Source organism: Molothrus aeneus, chromosome 16, assembly GCF_037042795.1.
Source record: "Molothrus aeneus isolate 106 chromosome 16, BPBGC_Maene_1.0, whole genome shotgun sequence".
NCBI classification, from domain to species: Eukaryota; Metazoa; Chordata; class Aves; order Passeriformes; family Icteridae; genus Molothrus; species Molothrus aeneus.
This window is the reverse complement of record NC_089661.1, coordinates 11,937,448-11,956,466: the sequence shown is the minus strand read 5'-3', so window position 1 is coordinate 11,956,466 and position 19,019 is coordinate 11,937,448. Positions and strand designations below refer to the sequence as shown.

General features: G+C 40.3%; 1 protein-coding gene across 4 annotated transcripts in view; it reads left to right on the top strand.

Annotated features, from left to right (window-relative positions):
• The window catches only part of MAD1L1 (mitotic arrest deficient 1 like 1), a 352,355-nt gene that overhangs the window by 5,943 nt on the left and 327,393 nt on the right, over positions 1-19,019 (top strand). For all 4 annotated transcript variants that reach the window (XM_066561061.1, XM_066561059.1, XM_066561060.1 and 1 more), the window contains exons 4-9: positions 625-804; positions 2,004-2,128; positions 2,823-2,904; positions 4,024-4,154; positions 5,278-5,392; positions 5,944-6,005. In XM_066561061.1, coding sequence (XP_066417158.1) covers positions 625-804; positions 2,004-2,128; positions 2,823-2,904; positions 4,024-4,154; positions 5,278-5,392; positions 5,944-6,005 — 695 coding nt within the window. The remainder of the gene's footprint in view (positions 1-624; positions 805-2,003; positions 2,129-2,822; positions 2,905-4,023; positions 4,155-5,277; positions 5,393-5,943; positions 6,006-19,019) is intronic.

Genomic DNA, 19,019 nt, shown 5'->3' with positions numbered 1-19,019 from the left:
ACTATGCAAATCCGTGTCCCCAGTTGCTTTGATTAGCAAAGCAATTTACTATGCATTTTTTCAATAAGTATTGATGAATTTGTGGTACAAGTAAATTGAAATGGTATATGAAAGGTTGTCAGACTGCAAGAGTATTTATTGTGTTAGTTAATAATATTTTCTTTTAAATGGCCTCAATTCCAGAAGTTGCAGAGGGAAGTTTGTCTTATTAACCCAGCTGTTGAGGGCTGAGTTTCTGAAAGTCAATTTGCTGTGTGTGGGTCAGCTTTAAATTGGAGATTGAATGTTTTCATCTTTAATCTGCTAGGGAGTGTGCAATGGAGTCTGTGAAGCCACATCTGAATTCTCATAGTCATGTCTTAGTGAAAGAGATTTGGAAAACGTGGTCTCTTAATTTTCCAGCTCCATTTCCCTGGGTAATTCCTTGGGTAATTCCATTGAGTTACTGCTAATAAATTTTTGTCCTTGCTAGGTTAAAACTGTGGTCTGAGTAACTTTGCTTCATGATGAAGCAATTACCATTGGTGATCACAGTAATGAGGAATGAGGACAAAAGAAGGAAAAATGGCTTCACCTTTCTGCTGCTTTCTTCTGAAATCTCTCTGTGTTTTTTCCCTTGGCCAGCGAGAGGCCGACCGTAACCAGGAGCTGCTCACACGTATCAAGCAGTACCAGGAAAGGGAAACAGAGGCTGAAAATAAACTGAAAGAGCAAATGGAGATGAACAAATCTTACAAGAAGAGCATGGAGACAATGAGTAAGAAGCTGCAAGAGAAGGAGAGCAAATTAGCTGAAGCTAATGAAGTAAGAACAGAGTAATTTTTAATTCATTTGTAGCTTCAGGTGACTTTACAGTTCTTGTGACTTGATAATGCCCTTTTTGATTTAAAATAACTGGAACATTGTGTTCATCACCTGGAAATGAATAAACCCTGGTGGTGTGTGTCTTTTCTGTGAAAGTTTAGAAACAAACCAAGCCCAGATATAAGAGAGCAGGTCAGAAGGGAAAGAGATTTCTTAGAGAAGGTGATATGGAGAAGGAGGAAAAAAAAGTGTGATGGAACATCCAGCATCTGGGTTCAGAAGTGTGAAGAAAGGAACAGTAATGGAGGAGATAGAAAGGAACAGTAATAGAGGAGATAATATGGGAAAATTCAGGGAAGTCAGGAGAACAGTAGAATGGATGAGAGCAACATTATGTACTAAGTGTGTCTTCTTGAAGTGTCTTAAATACCTGTGCATTCTACTGCAGAATGAATACTTGGGTAACAGTTTTGGTATATTTGGATGCCCAGACCATCTTCTCAACCCTCAGCCTCCTCAAATATCATTATAGTTGAGTTCAGTTGTTTAATTTGTAACTTTCCCATACCAGCTGTTGATCAGCAATCACTAAGTCCTTAAGCCCTGCTCCTGCCTTGGTGTCACTGGAAATGTAGCAATGTGATAAAGCAGGTAAACAGATTTAATGTTCCAGTTATCAGTGATGGTACATTAGAGAAACTAAACCCACCTAAAAGATGTGTGCTGCAGTTCTGTGTCTGTATTTTCTTCCTATCAGTATCAAGATGAGAACTCTACCTGTCTGTCTGTCTAGAAGACACAATGCATATGTGATGTTTTGAGATATTTCTCTTTTTCTCTGTTACAGGGAGCTGAGTAATGGCTATTGGAAACAAACCTGTGAGCTTTTATTTAGAGTTAATATATTTAGAAAAAAACATCACCTAACTTTAAAGTTTGATATTTTTTCATGCCAGTTTGAGGTCACCCATTTAAAGGATAATGCAAATGACAATTTGGATGGCAAAGTTCAAAATTATTTTCTCTTTTATTTGTTTGAGGTAGGTTTGCAGGTCTGAAGGTTTGCAGGAGTGTGGGTTTGTTTCTAAGATTGTGTTAGTACTTTTTAGTTGGATATTATTTCTGTCATCATTCATAATATCTGACTTGGAAAGTCACAGCCTTGTGTGTTTATGCTTTTTTTTTTCCCATTAATTCAGACAATCACTGTATTAAAAGGAAAAATATCAGAGCTGCAATGGAATATAATGAACCAAGAGATGCAGATGACAAGCCAAGACTCTCAGAAGCAGGAACTGATGGAGCAGCTGGATGTTGAAAAAAAGTAAGCAAGGGATGAATGACTGTAGGGAGAAAAAGGCAAACAGAACTTCAGTCTTGTGCAGCTGTCATCACTCAGAAAACTTTCAACTGTGTTTGATTTCTGCTCTTCAAAGGGGCTCTTTGATCTGGGTGTGCAGGTTATAGCTATTGTTTGAAACCAACTCTGAGGTGCAATTTTAATTGTACCTTAAGGAAAAAACCCCACAAACTTGAGCTTTAAATCTCAGTGATGTTTCGTGTTTTCAGTGGAGAGTTACCAGAAGGCACATGGGTGGGAAAGACTGATCTGAACTTTATGGACTAAACAGAGCAGTAATATGAAACCTTAATTCATAGTGGAGGGGTAATTGAAAGTTATGAGTGTTTCTTCTTGCTTGCTAACTTCAACTCTTCAATTTCTAAGTTGTGAAATTTTGTTTATTCTGAGTATATATTTGTTGCTCTTAGAGTTAAGTGGCTTGATTTTTTTGTATTTTTCTCAATATGCTTCTTTTTATTAAAATGAATGGATATTTTTGTCTCTAAATACGAGGGAGCTGATATGAGTGTGAGATTGAAAGAGCAAATGTTATATAAGAGCAGCATTTACCTTGGTAGTGCTGTTTGACTCTGTTGGTCAGAGACTTCTGAAGGTGGGTTATTTGTGGTACCTGAATTCTGGGTGCTCAAGTGCCTCTTGTGTCTTCATCTGACAGGAAATGGCAGGAGGCAAGTCAGCAAATCCAGACACTGCAAGCAAGCCAGTCCTTACTGACAGAATATGAACAGAAGATTAAGGTAAGAAACTTTGTGACCTATATAGCTTTAGATTTTAATTCCTTCAGTGGAAGAGCAGAACACTGCTTTTTAAAAACCTGGCTGTTGCAGATGTAAAAGGTTAATTTGTTATGTAAGTACCTGAGTTGGTTGCTAGCAAGAGTTGAGCTTGGGTGGACCAGGCTATCCACAATTAGCTGTAACATGACACTTTGTTGTATCAATTGATTGAAAAAAGCATCCTTTCTCTATAGAAAGGTGATTTATATCCTTAAGCAGTGCTCTGTAGGAATGCTTTTTTTGGTCTTGTGCCACAGCACAAATTTGCTCTGCAAAAGACTGCTTCTAGATTGATCTTTTTTCAAATGGTGTGTGATGAGCTACAGTTATTTTCTGCTTCCCAGAAAATCCTTCCTCTGCAGTTGTGTTTAGAAAGTGCAATTACTTGTAAAGCTTTCAAAACTACACTATCTTAAACATCAGTGTAGAGATGCTTTTTGTGCTTCCAAATGAGCACATAGGTTGGTGGGAGTGTATCCTTTTTATTTATCTTGTTTTCCTTGCAGAGGCAGATGTTGGAGTTACTTTGGTTTAAGCAGTGCTGACAGTGGCACTGCCTTGCTGTGAAAGCAACCTGATGGCCAGCAAGGGGAGACTTTCTCCATGGAAATGAAAAGATGGAAAACAGGATATAAGTCTGCAACACAACCCTAAATAATTTGGGTTTTTAATGGAAAGTGCCCCAACATTTACCATAATATTGAAATGCATATTAGTGTTTCTTTCTGTACCTAATTCTTGCAGGTTATTCCAATGGTCCCACTTTGTTGGTGGAGGGATAGAGGACAAGAAAATCACAGATTTGGTTCAGTTTATAGAAGATCATTTTAATGAGTAACTGAGGGTTTTTTTGTTGTGAACTTGGATTGAGCAGGTGTAGAGAGAAGAGACCAGCCCAGGTGTTTAAAGTGCAACAAGAGTCATCCCTGCTTTGAGCATGGATTGGACCACATGACCTCCTGAGTTCCCTTCCAACTTCATTCCAGTCCTTGATTTGAGCTTAAAAGGTACAAAGCAGAAATGGCTCTTACAAATTCCAACTTACTCACTGCTGTCCTGTTCTCATCCCTTGTTTTCCAGGATCTGGAGCAGAAGCTGTCCCAGCAGGAGCATGATGCTGTGATTGTCAAGAACATGAAGGCAGAACTGGCTCGTTTCCCAAAAATGGAGCGTGAATTGCGCCAGCTCAGGGAGGAAAACGCCTACTTCAGGTGAAGGAAGGGCTCAGGTGTTGAGGGTTGTGTTCTTCTGTACATGCTACAGCTGCACTGTGTGTCCTTTACATCCCTCTTTAGGGTTTCCACATGGGAAAGCTCAGGAGGAAGTCTTTAATATAAATACTGCCTATGAATTGAGCAGTGTCATGGTGCTTACTAGATGAGAGGATCTGAGAAATCTTCTTGAACACAGGAGCCTCACAGAATGTGACTTCATTGTTCTGGGTGGTGATTTTGGATTGTTAGAACAAAATTCAATGTTTAAATGGAATGATGAACTCCATACAGACTGGGGAAAGAATTTCCTGTAGGGGAAAGAGGCAGCTGAACATTCCTTTAAGAAGTGGTTTTGCTTAGCTATTGTTACCACTGTTTTAAAGGCCTGTTGTTCCAGCATAATGTTTAGAAAGTGTCTTGTTTAAATTTCTAAACTCTGATACAGCCATTGGGTATGGTAGGCATTCTGGATTGTCAAAGTGGCAATCAGTTTGAAAAATTAAATATAATGTGAAATAAATTGCCTTAAAGTTTTGGGTGTTTGTTGTTATTGTTATTTGTCTTTTTAAAAAATTACACGAGTCATCTTGCCAGCTTTTTTTTTTTTTTAATTAAGTAGTTTTCCTAGGTTTTGGTCTTGTAATTATTTCATTATAATTTTAAATTGGTAGTCTTGGAATTTTTTCTCATGCTTTTTTTCTACACTGGAACATACCAACAGATTAAAGGTCATTTGCTTTTGTACAGATATATTTCACCCTTGTACACCTCTATTGAAGTAAAACCAAGCAGTGCTCCAAAGCCCAGGTCTGTACAGCTTGCTGTGTTCCAGTCAGACTGAAAAGCAGAGTTTGGAGTCTTTTGTCACCCTTGTTTGGACAAATAGTAAAGCAGACACAAAGCTTCAGCTTGTTTGGGCATAATTAGGATGGTATTTAGAGTATAAAAAATTAATTTCAATAAAACTGTATTTTTTTGGTAGCAGTGGCTTTGCTGTGAAGGTTATAGAAGTGAGTCAGTTGAATGTCATGATTCCCATGGGATTCCTGTATATCAGAAAGTTTGTGAAAGGGAATTGCCTTGCATGAATCTCTAGTAACTGTCTCTCTCTTCATCACAGGGAAATGAAAGAAAACAATGGTTTGCTTAAAGAGGAGGTGGAAGGTCTCCAAAGAAAGCTGGAGCGCTATGAGAAAGTCCAAGCACAGCTCGTGACTGTGGAATTGGAAAATGAGGTGAGGAGCTGCGAACATCTGGTGGATGAACAGGACAGGAGTTTCCTCTATTGCCTGGTCTGACTTTTAGGCTCTTCCTGTATTGTGTTACTTAAGATATGATATCTCCTTTAGTTAATGGACTCAAACCAGACATTCCCAAACTGGAAAGTCACCATGAGGGGAGTCATGGTAAGGAAGGGGTAAAAGGCAAAAAGGATATTTACTGTTCAGCTGGAGATTTTGTGTACAGAATAATCTCATCATAGTGTCTATTTTAGCCTTGATGTGTCTCTGTTACCTTTCTTCTGCTGGAAAGGCTTTTTCTGGCATCAAGCTCTACCCAGACATGGTGGCGTCAAACATGTGTGTGAAGAACCTTGGTACCCAGGGCTGCAGAATGACAAACCCAAAATGCTGGATAAGATCAGAAAATCCACAGGAGGAGAAGGAATGACACTGACTTTGCATGGAGGATTATGAGAAAACTCTGGTTTTGAGTTTTCTAACAGCTCTGGTGAGCTGTTAGAACACGTGTCTATGTCTAACTCTACTTTTAATCTCCACTTTAGAAACTTCTGGGAAAATTACAAAGCTGGGAGAAACTGGATCAGAGCACTGGTTTAAATATCAGGTATGTGATCACAGCTCTGGAGGGAAGTAAGACTTTTAAGCCCTTTCCTCTTAATCTTCTGACTGATCTCTTAAGTGTGTTGGCCATGCTTTCTTTCTGTCCCTTCTTCATGTACATTCATTATATAGTACATTTCATTATATATGAGAAGAAAATAAGATAACACAATTTTTAAAGTAACTTTGAAATCTAAGAAATGTGTTTCACCAAGTAACCTTGAGTAATGTCTTTGAGGCTGGGGATCAATTTTGAATTCTTGAAACCTTTTGTGTATAGCTGCATTTTTATTTAGTTAAGAGATTCCACATGCTTAATAAGTGAATTTCTAAGAATTTTAGATGTCCAGAGAAGAGAATGTGTGCTAGTTGTGGCAAACTATTGTAAACATATTTCCCATGAAATCTGGATGTCAAAATTAGCTGCTAGATCATGTTGTGACTTTCTTTCCCTAAAGCAGCTGAAGAAATGTTGTTATTTTAGTTATTTTGTCAAAGCCACTCCCCAGTTGTGTTTTCTAACACCAGCTGGTCTTTGTGCTGGTACTCAACAGCTCCTCCTGACATCTGGAGCAGTGAACCAGATTTTTTAAGGTCCCTGTGTATGTGGTATAAAAAGGAGCTGGAAATAGTGGAATTTCTGATCATTTTCTGTGTATATATGAGTCTTTTGTGTGCCATATTTCAACACTGTTTTATTTTCTCTAAATATTTACAGTGCTATTACATGAGAAAAGGAGATGCTTCTTTGTAAATAATTGATAAGAGGATTGATCACTTTTCACATTGGGTCAAAGCTGAAAACATGAGCAGCAGAACCTCATCTTGCCAGTTGTTTCTCCATTCCACTCATTCCACATACCCAGCCACAGAGCTGTGTCTGCACACTGCTGGGATTGTTTGGAAATGCACAGATGGTTTCTACACATCTGTGCTTCATGTAAAAGATACTTGTGTTCCCACTTGGGAAAGCTCCCTTAATTTCCTCAGTGTTTTCTGTTTAATGAGGGTAACAAACCTTTTCCTGAGGCCTGCTGGTAGGTAGCAAGCTTGAGGTTCTCTCCTGCATCTGCTGAGGATCCATACATTTAGATGAAGATGGAATTATGCTAAGTCTCCTATGGTAAGGTATGGACAGAAATTGTAGGGATCCTTTTCACAAAACCTTTTGGAGTAAAAGCTTTTTACTTACCTCAAGCTGTTAAAGGTTTAACGAGGTAATTTCACAGTGGGAGAGAAATGGAACCAAGTGATTCTGCCTGTTGAAGTCTAATAACTCCTTCATTTAAAATCAGAATATTCACTGTGAAGTGCTAGTTTTGTGATTGGGCCATATTGTTTAGTGCTATTAATGGCACCTTCTACAGAAAGGGGAATTGCTCTTGACAAAGATCATCTTTTCATGTAATTGGAGCAAGTGGGACTGGATGATTTCTCCCTCCCTCCCTTATTGTTCTTTTTCTTTTCTTGCTCAGACTTCTTACAGCATGAATTACATTAATTTTTGTGAAGGTGATGAAGATGGTGAGAGATCATTGTCCTGGTTGGATCCTGGAAAATGCTGTTGGTGAAAGTTTGAGAAGAGTTAATTGCCCATCTCATAGCAGAAAAGAAACGGGAACAAGTTGGCTGATTGTCCCAAAGAGCCAGAGGAATGTTCTGTTTGCTAATAACTAGATAAGAAAGGGGAAGAGGGAATAAATTAGGATTTCTCATCTTTTCTTATCAGGTTCTTTATTGGTACAGAGGATATAAGGGAAGTGCATGCAGTGTGTGGCGTTTTAGCAGAGGATGATTTTTCATTTCCTCCAGCACTTCCACAGGGCTTGTTCAGTGTCTGCTCTCAGTGGTTGCTGTTCACTGATTGCCTGCTCCCAGCAGGCTTTTTGTCAGATTGGCTTATGATCAGCCCTTGCAGTGTAATTTTATGTAATAATACTTGGGAAGGAGGTGCAGCTTTCAGGAGTGTAGTGGTAATCCAACTGTTTTTAGTACTGGTCTCTTTTTGGTGACAATGGAAGAGTGTTTATAATGCTTCACCTTGTGGGGGGAAAACAAGTTCATTAACAGTTGACTCTGGCTAATCTTCTGTTTGCTCGTTCTGGATTCCACTTGTAAGCTCCTGGGCTTTCTCTCTCTTCATAAACAGTGGAAACCAAGACAGCTGTGGCTCTATAGCAAAATATCCCTGTGCTGTGCAGTAGATAAATAAGAAAATAGGACTCATCATATGTGCTATATATGGTTCGTGTGTACACATTATAAATCTGTGTCCTCTTTCTTGTGTTCAGTTATATGTCCTTTGGATTTCTTGAGCTTGTTTCTGCCTACCTTGCCAATATAGTTGGCTCTGGTTTTTATTGTGGATCTAGGTCTTTTTTGTGTGTTACTGTTATGCTGCCAGGGATTTTCATACATTTGTCATGTGTTGCTCTGACTTGATACTTCTGCTGCAGAATTGGTTTCAGCTGTAAAGGGATAAAAACCACAAAAGTTAAATTCTTGCTCTGTGAGCAGAAAGTCTTATTTATTTTGGAGTGCACTGTCCTATAGAAGGATATTTATACACAGCTTTTTTAGGACTTTTATTAGGAAAGGGTTGTGTTGAGAAAACAAACTTCTTATACTCTGTCTCTCCAGGATGTGCTGATGTAGTTTATATTTCTTCAAAATCAAGTATTTGAGTAATTGCATTGTTGACCATCTTCACTGACAAACCATGTTAATGTGACACACTCGCTTGTTTTTTCGGCATTGAACTATTAGCTTAGAGATATTTTCCAGGCAGTTCCTCTACTGCTAATTAACAGTTAATCTATTTTAACAGAAAAATACTTGGGGCTGGTTTTGGGTGACAGCCGTGGCTTTATTTGGGTGACAAAGCTCAGAACTCCCACGAGATGGCGCCCGCTCTCCTGCAGGGGAAGGACCGGGCTCGCTCCAGCCTGGGGTTCAGCCCGGTGTGAATCCATCAGCCTTGGGAAGGGACAGCTGCGCTCAGGAAAACTCCTAACTGCTGCCGGCAGAACTTTTAAACTCCCTTTCATGCTGCCTGCATCCACTCACCGTCTCCCTGCCCGGTACTCCGGGCTGTACCTTGGTATGAAAATGGTTTGTGCAGGTTTCTCTAATGGAATATGAAGCTGTTTCTCTAGCAGACTTTGTAAACTTCATGTTTACACCATGTATTCTTAATTTTGTGTTGTTTAATAGGAGTTCTTCACAGCCTGGTTCTTTTCTCCCCACCCCAAGCCTTAGAATTGCATTTTCAGAGCAGTGTTATTGTTGTTCTGCCTTTCCCTTCTGCAGCATGTAGAGGATGCCCAAATAAAAAATGAGGGTGCTTGTTCTGTGAGCTATTAATCTAAATAAGCCTCTTTTGCTGCTGTTTGTCTGTGTTTGGTTGATATTGTTTTTGTCCTCTAATGAATTTAGCAACTGATTTGCTATCCATAAATAGATATACCCTGGAGTACTGAATGATGGAAAAAGATGTGCATCAGGTATTTGTTAAAGCTGAGGCAGTAACTCAGATACTGAAGGTACTGATAGCCACTGATAGCAGCTGACAAGGTTTAAATTTGTCTTTGTGTTATTCCATAAGTGGTAGAAGATTGCAAGCTTTGAAAGGTTGGAGTTTGGCTGAGGAGTCATACAAGTGGGTGAAGGCTGCCAGGTGGGTCACAAACAACAGCTTCAGAGGAGTTTTAGTCCAAGCTTTTTTTCTTTTTTGAGGTAATAAAAAGTAGTGTGTGATACAGGGTTTGTTTTTTTTCCTATATTGCTTCATGTTTTTTTTAATGGAAGTAATGAATATAAAGTTTTTACAGATTCATCTGCTGGGTTCAAAGATCTTTGTATACACAGCAGAGTTACTTTATATTGGTGATCAAATATATTGATCATGGCCTATTTAAGTCAGTGTTTCTTTTTTGGAGCACTGTTTTCTTTTTCCAGTGGTACTGTCAGCTCAGGCTTGGTGTTCATGTGTAGGAAAAAACAAAAGATTTTGTTCATACAACTCTTCAGAATAATTTTGGCTTTTTCCACAATAAGGATCTCAGTTGTCCTTTTCTGATGGGCCATGGAATACAGTGTGGAAATTAGAGGTGGAGCTGATGTATCAGAAAGAGAAGTGTGCTTGGACTCTTGTGTGGAGCTCAGACACTCTGGTCATGGGCTTGGGTGTTCTGAGTCACATCCCACTGCAGTTCTTGTGTCAGGCAGGTCCTGGCCCCCTGTGCTGGTGGGGTGAGGCTGACCCAGAGACACTTGGGGTTCCCTGGGTTTGGGGAGTGCCCACAGAGCCCTCTGGGGTGAGTGCAGGTGGCTGCAGCAGTGCCATCTCCTGGGGCTGTCTGGGGAGCTCACTGGCCAGGCCAGGCCTGCCAAGGGAAATGCAGTTTGGCAGGAATTTGGGCCAGTGGTGGAGCTGCCAGCTGCAGACAGCAGACACTGATCTGCTGACCTGTCGCCTCGAGCCAAAGAAGTGAACCTGGGAATGCTGACCTGGTTTTCTTTCTGAAACATCTGTGAGCTGGCTGCCTGACAAATCTTGGGGACTAACTTCCTGCAGTGTCTGAGACCAATTAAGAGAGGAGATAGTGTGAATGTGTATGCATTTCCTCTCTAAGAAAGGGTTTAATTAAGTGGCAAGCATCTCTATTTAGTACAGTGGTTTGCACAGTTGTAGTTCGTAATTACCCAGGTGCTACACTCAGTACGGGAAGTCCTTCTATGCACATTCTGCTTTGGGAGCTGGGGGAAGGGAGGGAGAGAGGGAAAGGGAATCGGATTTCTTGATTCTGCATTTAGTGGTGGATTAGTGCTCTTTTTTTTCAGTGAATAGAAGAAAAAGGAGAATATTTGAGTTCTCTACTTTCCTTTTTGAATCTTGATTAACTATGCTTAGCTACTGTGCACTCTCTTCCATCCAAGGCATTGAATATCTTTGCAGTAGTGAATGAGGCTCATAATCTTTTCCTTTCTCACAAGGTAGTAATTTGTCTTTCTCTGAATGTCCATTATGAGTAAGTAGTTACTGGTTAAAAAAAAATCTGTTGACAGATATACAAAGTAGTGCATGTTGAAATAATTTGAATTACTCATGTTACTCTGGATACTTAATTAACTGCAGCCAATCAAGACAAGACTGAGGGTTATTGTTGCTGGTTCCAGTAATGCCATAATTCTGGCATGATCATTCCATAGTGGAGCAAATATTTTTATGGGATAGCCTATTGTAGCCCTGTGGTCTTTTGTCACCAAGCAAGAAATCAGTGTAATTAAAAGCATTTGGTGCTGGCTGCCCCCTGTAACTGTACCACTGCCCTGAACTACAGTGCTAATTTCTCTGTTAGGGAGGGTGAGGAGTTTGGTTTGTCTGGGTTGGCCACTGGTGGCCCCCAGCTTTATAACTGTGTCCTTAATTGGAAGAGAAAATTAGGATTAGCATAGTATGAGGATATTGAAGCTTCATGTTCTGTGTCTTAGTTTTTCATAAATAGTTGTAATTTATGATCTGTGAACAGACTGAAATTTGCATGACTGCTGTTTACAAGATTCCCAGTGTAAAACAAACTGTCTCCTCACAGTGGGAATTCCCAGGGTACCCAGTAGGGAGATAAATGCTGTGTAGGGGAACAAGTAATTAAAAACCACCACAAACAAGCACCAAAAACCCAAACAACCAAAAAGCACTGTGCTTGCTAGAGAAACTTTTACAGTTATGAGGTCTCAGCTTACCTCATGGATGGGTTATCTGCTGTTGTCCTGTACAAGCGCAGTACTGCATTTTACTGTTACTTTTTTGCCTTCTACTGAAGGTGAAGATTTGGGAAATGCTAAAGAATTCACTCTCTGAAGAGGGCCAGGGTATGCAGGTTGCTAATATTCCCCCAAATCCCTCAGAATAGGGCTTTCTCTTGGCTTCTGCACAGGAATTAATACTGACTGAATTTCCCTTGCATTGTTCTACCAGAATGAGTTAGTCCCAGTTTAGAGCAGCTCTGCCATTCCTGTCTCATCTGGGGCTTCTGACTCCAGTGTCTGTCTTAAAATATTCTATTCCTACCTGGTACCTTCAGGTTGTGTGAACTCTGCAGCTGAAAGAGTTGTCCTTGCAGAGCAAAAAAGCAGTCTGGAAAGGGAAACAGCAATCCCATTCCTGATCTGTTCCCTCATCAGGTCTCCTGTGTTGGTGCATAAATAGTTGTGCTGTTCCAAAGCAGGGCAGGGGATGTGGAAGGGATGATGAGGGTAATCATTGTGTTTATATAGAAATATAGAAATAAAGGCTACGTGCTCAGTATTTGTAGGGCTTGGCATGTGTGAAAGATGAAAGCACTGCCTCAGCAGCTTCTTGAGGGGGAAGTGCCTGAACAGTTCCAAAGGGCATCTTTGGCTTTAGAGTGAGTTACAAGTGTAAAGAAAAAACTCCTTGTGGTTTTCTTACACTAATTGTGCATGTGCTGAAGCCACCAATTTTTGCATAGAGAAGTCGTGGAGGAAGCTGTCACCTGTTGAATGTGACATGCAGCATATGCTGGAGTATTGCTCTAAGCTCTTTTGTTCTTCATTATTCTGTTCTCTTGTTTTAAAATGTACATTATTCCTCACTTTCCACGCTGCCTTAGGTTTTAGCTTTCCGTGACAGAACTCTTACTGTGCCTCATGGGGGGAAAATGCTCCTTTGTCATCTCAATTCTGAAGCTCCAGGCTTCAGAGCAGTCAGATGCAGTTTTGGGAGGCTTCAGTTCATGTTTGGGTGTTGGGAGGAATGCATTTCAATGTGATGCTTGGAAGTGGATGTCAAATCTGTGCTTTAACCAGAGTTTAGTTTTCTCCCATTGCCTTGGGGTTTATCCACTTAGTTTAATAAAGCAACCACTTTTCATAGGTATCTTTAAGTGTTGTTAGTTCTGTGTTTTACAGTTCTTCACTGAAAGGCTGGACAAAACTTCCTGCCAGACTTTCCTATCTGATACTAATTTTCTCCAAAGAATGCTGTACTTATCTCTGATGTTCAAAAATATTAGTGTTCTTTCTCCTTTGCCATTAATGCTTTTATTTCCATTTGAATATATCAGAGTAATAACTCTGGAGGCTAAAGGAGAGATAGGAAGAGTATAAAATAAAACAGATGAGCACCTGACATTGAAGCAGAGCAAGGCTGTAATGTATAATCAGATAATCAGAGTGAGAAGTAAGCAAGCTCAGATCAAAAATATATCTGTCCTTGCTTTGCATTTCAAAGCTCTGGGAGCAGTTCAAGAGATTGTCTTCCCAGGATCACAGATCTGCCATTCTGGAGACAGAAAAAGCTGTTAAGCAATAGCTTAGCACACTGTCCATCTGTGCTGAAAGGTGATTTGAGGAACTTCAGTAGTTTGAGTCCAAGAACTGTGTGGAGAGTAATTTAGCAACGTGTGCTGGTGTTGTCTGCTCCATAGCAGGTGTTTCATTTGCCATGGGGGGCTCACCAGCCAGACACTCCATTTTGAGCTACTGCTGGATTTCTTGCCTTGACTTCTTACACAGTATTGTTTGACACTGTTGGCAAACAGTTGGTAAAAGTTGCTTTGGCTCCCTGCAGCATGTAGTGACCCATGTTATGTGTAAATGGCTCCAACTTTGCTGTTCACTCTGCTGTGAAGGAGAAGCTTTCAAAAATACAGACGCTTCTAAAGAGCCACTTTCATTGCATTAGGCAGCCCTGTTTGCCTTTAAGTGAAATTATCATTTAAATAGCAGAGACTAATCAGCAAGGGGATGGTTTGGTCCTGTCAGACAGCTCAAATGCTTGTGCTTGATTTTTATTCAGCCTATCATTTGATCGTTTCCAAAAACCCAATAACCACTGTAATCTCCAGCTCAGTTTTAATTTTACCGTTCCATTTCCATTTTAGCATCTTTCAGTATTTCAGCTCTAAATTTTAAGCTGGGGCTGTTGATGTGCCCTTAGATGTGCAGTACATTATCCCTCACTTACTCCCAAAGTTTTGCTTTTGCAGGGAAACTTTTAAACAAAAATGCACATCCCATACATGCATATTGGGGATGATTTTGTTTTAGCATAGCAATGTCTTTTTCAAAGCTCTTCCCTAATGCAGAGGCCCTTTTTGAACAGAAGCAAAACCAAATGTTTCAGTAAGGAATCAAACTCTTGTGTGCTGCTCCCCTGTACTCCTGGGCATGGCCTTTAGCTGCAGGGCAAGGAATCTCCCTCTTCATTGGATCAAGGAGTACCAAGATGGATTCTTCCAGACTGATGTAACAGCTTTCTTTGTCTAGAGAATTGATTATATTATCAAATAAATCACAATAAATCTTATTTCTTTGAACTTCACTGAAACAGGAACCACTTGGGGAAGTATAAACCATGGAGGAGAAGATGGAAATTATTAGAAGAATTGTAGGATGTATAAGAATTGTTTAAGCAGGGATAGATTCAGTATTGTTGAAAGGAAAATGCAAGGATAAGTAGAATTCCTCAAAGATTAGCCTTAGGATCTGCTTTATTTAGTATTTCTATTAATGGTTTTGGTGCAAAAATTTGGTGTGTGCTGATAAAACTTGGCTAATGATGCCAAGTTCAGAGGATTCATAAATACACAAAAGCTGGATATGCAGAACTGAATGACCCTGAGGATTAGAGTGCAGAAATGGGACAAAATTCAATGAAACAAAGCACAGTGCTCCATGGAATTGGGAGCTGAATGCAAACTTCTTTTGGAAAACGTAGCACATGCAGTAGAAAGGACCAGAAGGGCTGTGTGTTTGTTAAAATCACTGTTCATTCTCACACAGGAGAGTCACCAGGAGAAAAATTGCCATGGAGGTGAAAGCGTTCAAGGGGCTTGGGAGATGCTGCTCAGAGTTGTGGTCACCCAGTGTGGAGGAAGATGGTGGGGGATGCAGAAAGTGGCTCCTGGAAGGAGCAGGAGCCTGGGGGCCATTCCTGAGTGTGGAATGGAGCAGCCTCTGGCAGAGTCTGGTGGGAGATGTAATTGCTGCCAGGAAGTTGATGGATAGAAGGGAGGAGAAGGAGGGGGGATCCATACTGGTGAGAAAAGGAACCAGCTATCCTTAGGACTTACACTGGCATTTAAATCAAATTGCTGTAACCCTGCCATGAATGCAGTTACAAGGAGGTTGTTAATTTTAGAAAGACTAAAGTTCTGAATCCAGCTTCCACTGGAGTCAAAGGTATCCAAATTTCTGCTCCACAGGGTTATGGAAGAGATGAGTTCATTATAGCAATGGACTGGACAGGACCTAAACTAGAAGGATCTTTTCAATCCCACTTTCATTTGAATGTGGATGTGCCAATGTGTAAACAAGGGGATGTATTCAAGAATAGGAAGAGGGGCAGTACATTTTAGTTTGGAATTGCAGGCTTTGTTTCTGAAAACTGGAGATGGAGAAGGGGGAGTGGAGTTTAATGAGTAAAAGCAGCTGATGTCCATCTTTCTGCCCATGCAGAACAAAACTGTAGACAGGGACACGAAGTGTGAAAGCAGCTGACCCTTGTTCATGTTGAGAAATAAACAGTTTGCTGAAAAATGCACTGAACTATTAAGAAGAGCTTATCTGTCAGTGCTGATAAGACTAAAATATGATTTGTATCGTTGGAGAAGCTTTTCTGAGTGTTTTTGGTGCAGGTTATCTTGATGGTGTTTTGAGAATGACTCACTCCTGGTTAGTGCTTAACCTCATCAGTGCCTAGAGCACAGATTGCTGCTTCTGAGGGAGCTGGGAAGGGGCTGCTTTAATCATCTGGCTTTGCTTTGTCATCAGTGCAGTGAGGAGCTCTGCGCTGGATTGGCCAGGAAAGGTCAAATTTTCAGTTTTAATTGTACCTCACAGCCAGCATTGCAGCATCAACTTGGGCAGGAGGAATTTGGAAATGTATGAACATTACAGTACTTCAGTTTTTTAGCATTGTTAAAGTGCTCCTGCTCTGACAAGCTTGCTTATGTGCCCTGTGAAGATATTATGTAAGCTTTGTCCTGAAGCCCCAATCTGTCCTCCCTTGGGACTGCTTTCCCACTGAATATTTTTGATGAAAGCTTATCTTTACCTGAGTTATATTCTCTTTCCTCACAAGCTGCTTTATTAAAGGGAATATTCTTGCAAATATACCTTTGTCCATGCATTGCTTGGAGAGAGAAAAATTCATGTGGCTTGGAGTAGCAAAAGCACAGCACAATATTTTCAAATATTTCTTAAAGGGCACAGTGAACTTGAAATGTTAGTGAGTTAAAAGATTAATGTGATAAGTGCCTCAAGGTTCTCTTGAACTAGCTGTGATTATGTAAGTGTTGTTTGTTATTTTAAAATAACTCATAGCATGGAAATTAGCATGGTGGATTGGATTATTTACTCACTCATTTCTGTTCAGTGTCAGTGCTATCTTGGGCTAGATAGAAAAATCCAGAGCAGGACCTGAAGCAGATTTTTTGTTTTAGAAGGTTTGTTCTCATCAGTATGAATTTTAAATAAGTATAAAGATTTTCAGTTGGTGCCCTCCATCCCTTTTAAAAAGTAAAGACTCTTGCAGTTTGGACCTCTAATGTGTGCATAGAGTAAATAGAAAAGTGTATTGCTTTCAGCTATAATCTTTCTTATTTGAAACAATATTCAACAAAGTTGTAAGGTATTAGAAATGAGCTTCCTAAATTGCTGCTGTTTCTATAAATGATGCCTTTTTGTGTTTGAGACAAAATGAAAAGTGTTTTTTGTCTTAACCTACAAAACCCACAGCCTGAAGTGAGCAGCCTGAATGAGAGCAAACACTGCATTGGGCTGGCAAGAGCACTGGGGCTGGGATAATTTGAAAGATTCCCATTCTGGAAGCAAAGATGGGAGGTGTTGGGGGCTGAGTGGGTCCCTGTGTGTAGTGAACACCAGAATCAGTGCTTGGGGGTTGTTTTCAAAGTGCTGACCTGCATACCTGGAATAAGAGCTCAGGGCTCCTGCTTTCAAATGCATCTCTCAGTGGGGTTAGAGCAGCTTGTAGGAAATGAAACCAGCCCTGCTCAGCACAAAGGAGATCAAACATGCCAGCTCTTCCACTTAGCCAGGGCAGGTAAGAGCTGGAGGTAAATGGGACCTTCTCTCCCTCCCTTCCACTGATGTAAAATTCTAGGAGTGCATTGGCAAAGCTTATTTTTTTCAAGTAGATGTTTTGCATGTATTTTGGTCATCCCCTTGCAGCAAAATGGTTTTTTTCTAATGAAGTCATGTCCTGCAGAATGGTGTTTTTGTAAGAGCATGATCCATTTTGAACAGAGTGGTAGAAAGCTCTGCAGCAGTGAAGCTGCTCTCAACTTTTGCTGCCTCTTGCTATATAAGCAGAGCAGATCTGTCACAGAGCCCAAACAAAAGGCAGGGTTTTGTCTTTTCTAGAAATGTATTGATTCACATTTTGAGCATCTCTTCTCTGCTTTTTTAGTGCCTCTTGGACTCAATCCTTACTCACTCCCTTTCTCTGCATTATTCTCAACTCCCTTGTCAGCAGAGTTAACAATTTCTGTGTCTCTGCAGGGAGTAATGGGCAGCTATTGCAAGAACCATTTTCTGGCACAAGTTGTTCTTGTTGTAATTGCTTTTGAATTCTTATTACTTGTTTAAACTGTCTTCCAGAGACACTCTAATATGAGCAGTGTAGTAAAAGGGAAGATAAATCTTTTGGGTGGGAAGAAATATGAAATTCTGGATTTACTTGAGTTATTCCCTGCTGACCAAGTTGATTTATTTTCTCTTTTAATGAAACAGTCATCCTCTTGCTGTGATACACATCAAGCTCTTCAGTGATGGCTGGAAATCCTGCTAACTTTTCTAAGGAGGGCAGAAATGGGTGTCTGGCTTTGACTGAGAATATCTAGTATATCAGTGTCTGCATCCTCAGTTAGAGAAGTCAGCTTTAACTGGGACAGCTTTTGGGAATACTTCACAGCTCTGCTCTTGGCTCCATTAGAAGATGATGCTTTAACCTAGTTAGGAGTTTTTTATACTCAGTTTTGCTACTGTGTTTGCAAATGACATTTGACTCGGTGCTCTTTGTACTCCCCGAGATAAAGCTCTGTGGCTTCAGGTGGTTTTCTGCAAATGCAGCAGCCAAGGTTGATGGCATCAAGCCTATTTTGTGACAAGCCTTTCATTTAGGTTTGATGGTTTCCAGTGTGACTTTGGCAAAGGCATCACCTGCCTTCTGGAGAGCTGGCCTACTTGTCAAGGTCACACAACACCTTTTGGCTCACCTGTCTGCAAGTACCTGGCAAGGGAAAATGCAATTGGCACTTTGTAATAAGTGATATATTTGCAAGTCTGGTAGAGAGGAAGAGTGAAAAAATGCTCCGAATTATTTTTTTTTTCCTAATTGCATAGACATAGGTCTTGGAAATGCACGTGCTCCTCCCTGGATGGCTTGTGACAGCTGCTAAAGATAAACATGCTCTTTCTCAATGTCATTTGACTGTAGTTAGATAGTTAAAATAGTTTTTTCTCTTCCAGAAATATCTGTCTGGTTTTTGTTGTCTGTTCTTTTCAGTGGTGGTGTGTCCAGGTCACCAGATTTTCAGATTTGTAGAATACCAGGTTGGAAGGGACCTCAAGGTTCAGCCTTTCCTGGCAAAAGCCTGGTCTGGACAAGATGGCCCAGCACTGGGTCCAGCTGAACCTTAAAAGTGTCCAGTGTTGGAGGAAAGTTTAGGTAAGCCCTTAACCAATATATATATAATGAAAACCTAAACCAGAATGTCTGAATCTACAGCACAGTTGAGTGTTTTCCAGAAATTACTTTCATACTCTGGTACCCATCCGATGCTAATAATTGTCAGAGACATCTGGTATACAATGTTAAAAGAACTGCATTTTTGTATCTAAGGTTGTAAGGGCTACAAAATAAATACTTGGCCCTTCAGAATTTCAGCGTGAGAAGGACAATTACCAAAGTTTTAGCATCTGTATCAGTCTGTGGTTTTTGTCAGGGAGAATGGGATACTTTTGGTATAAA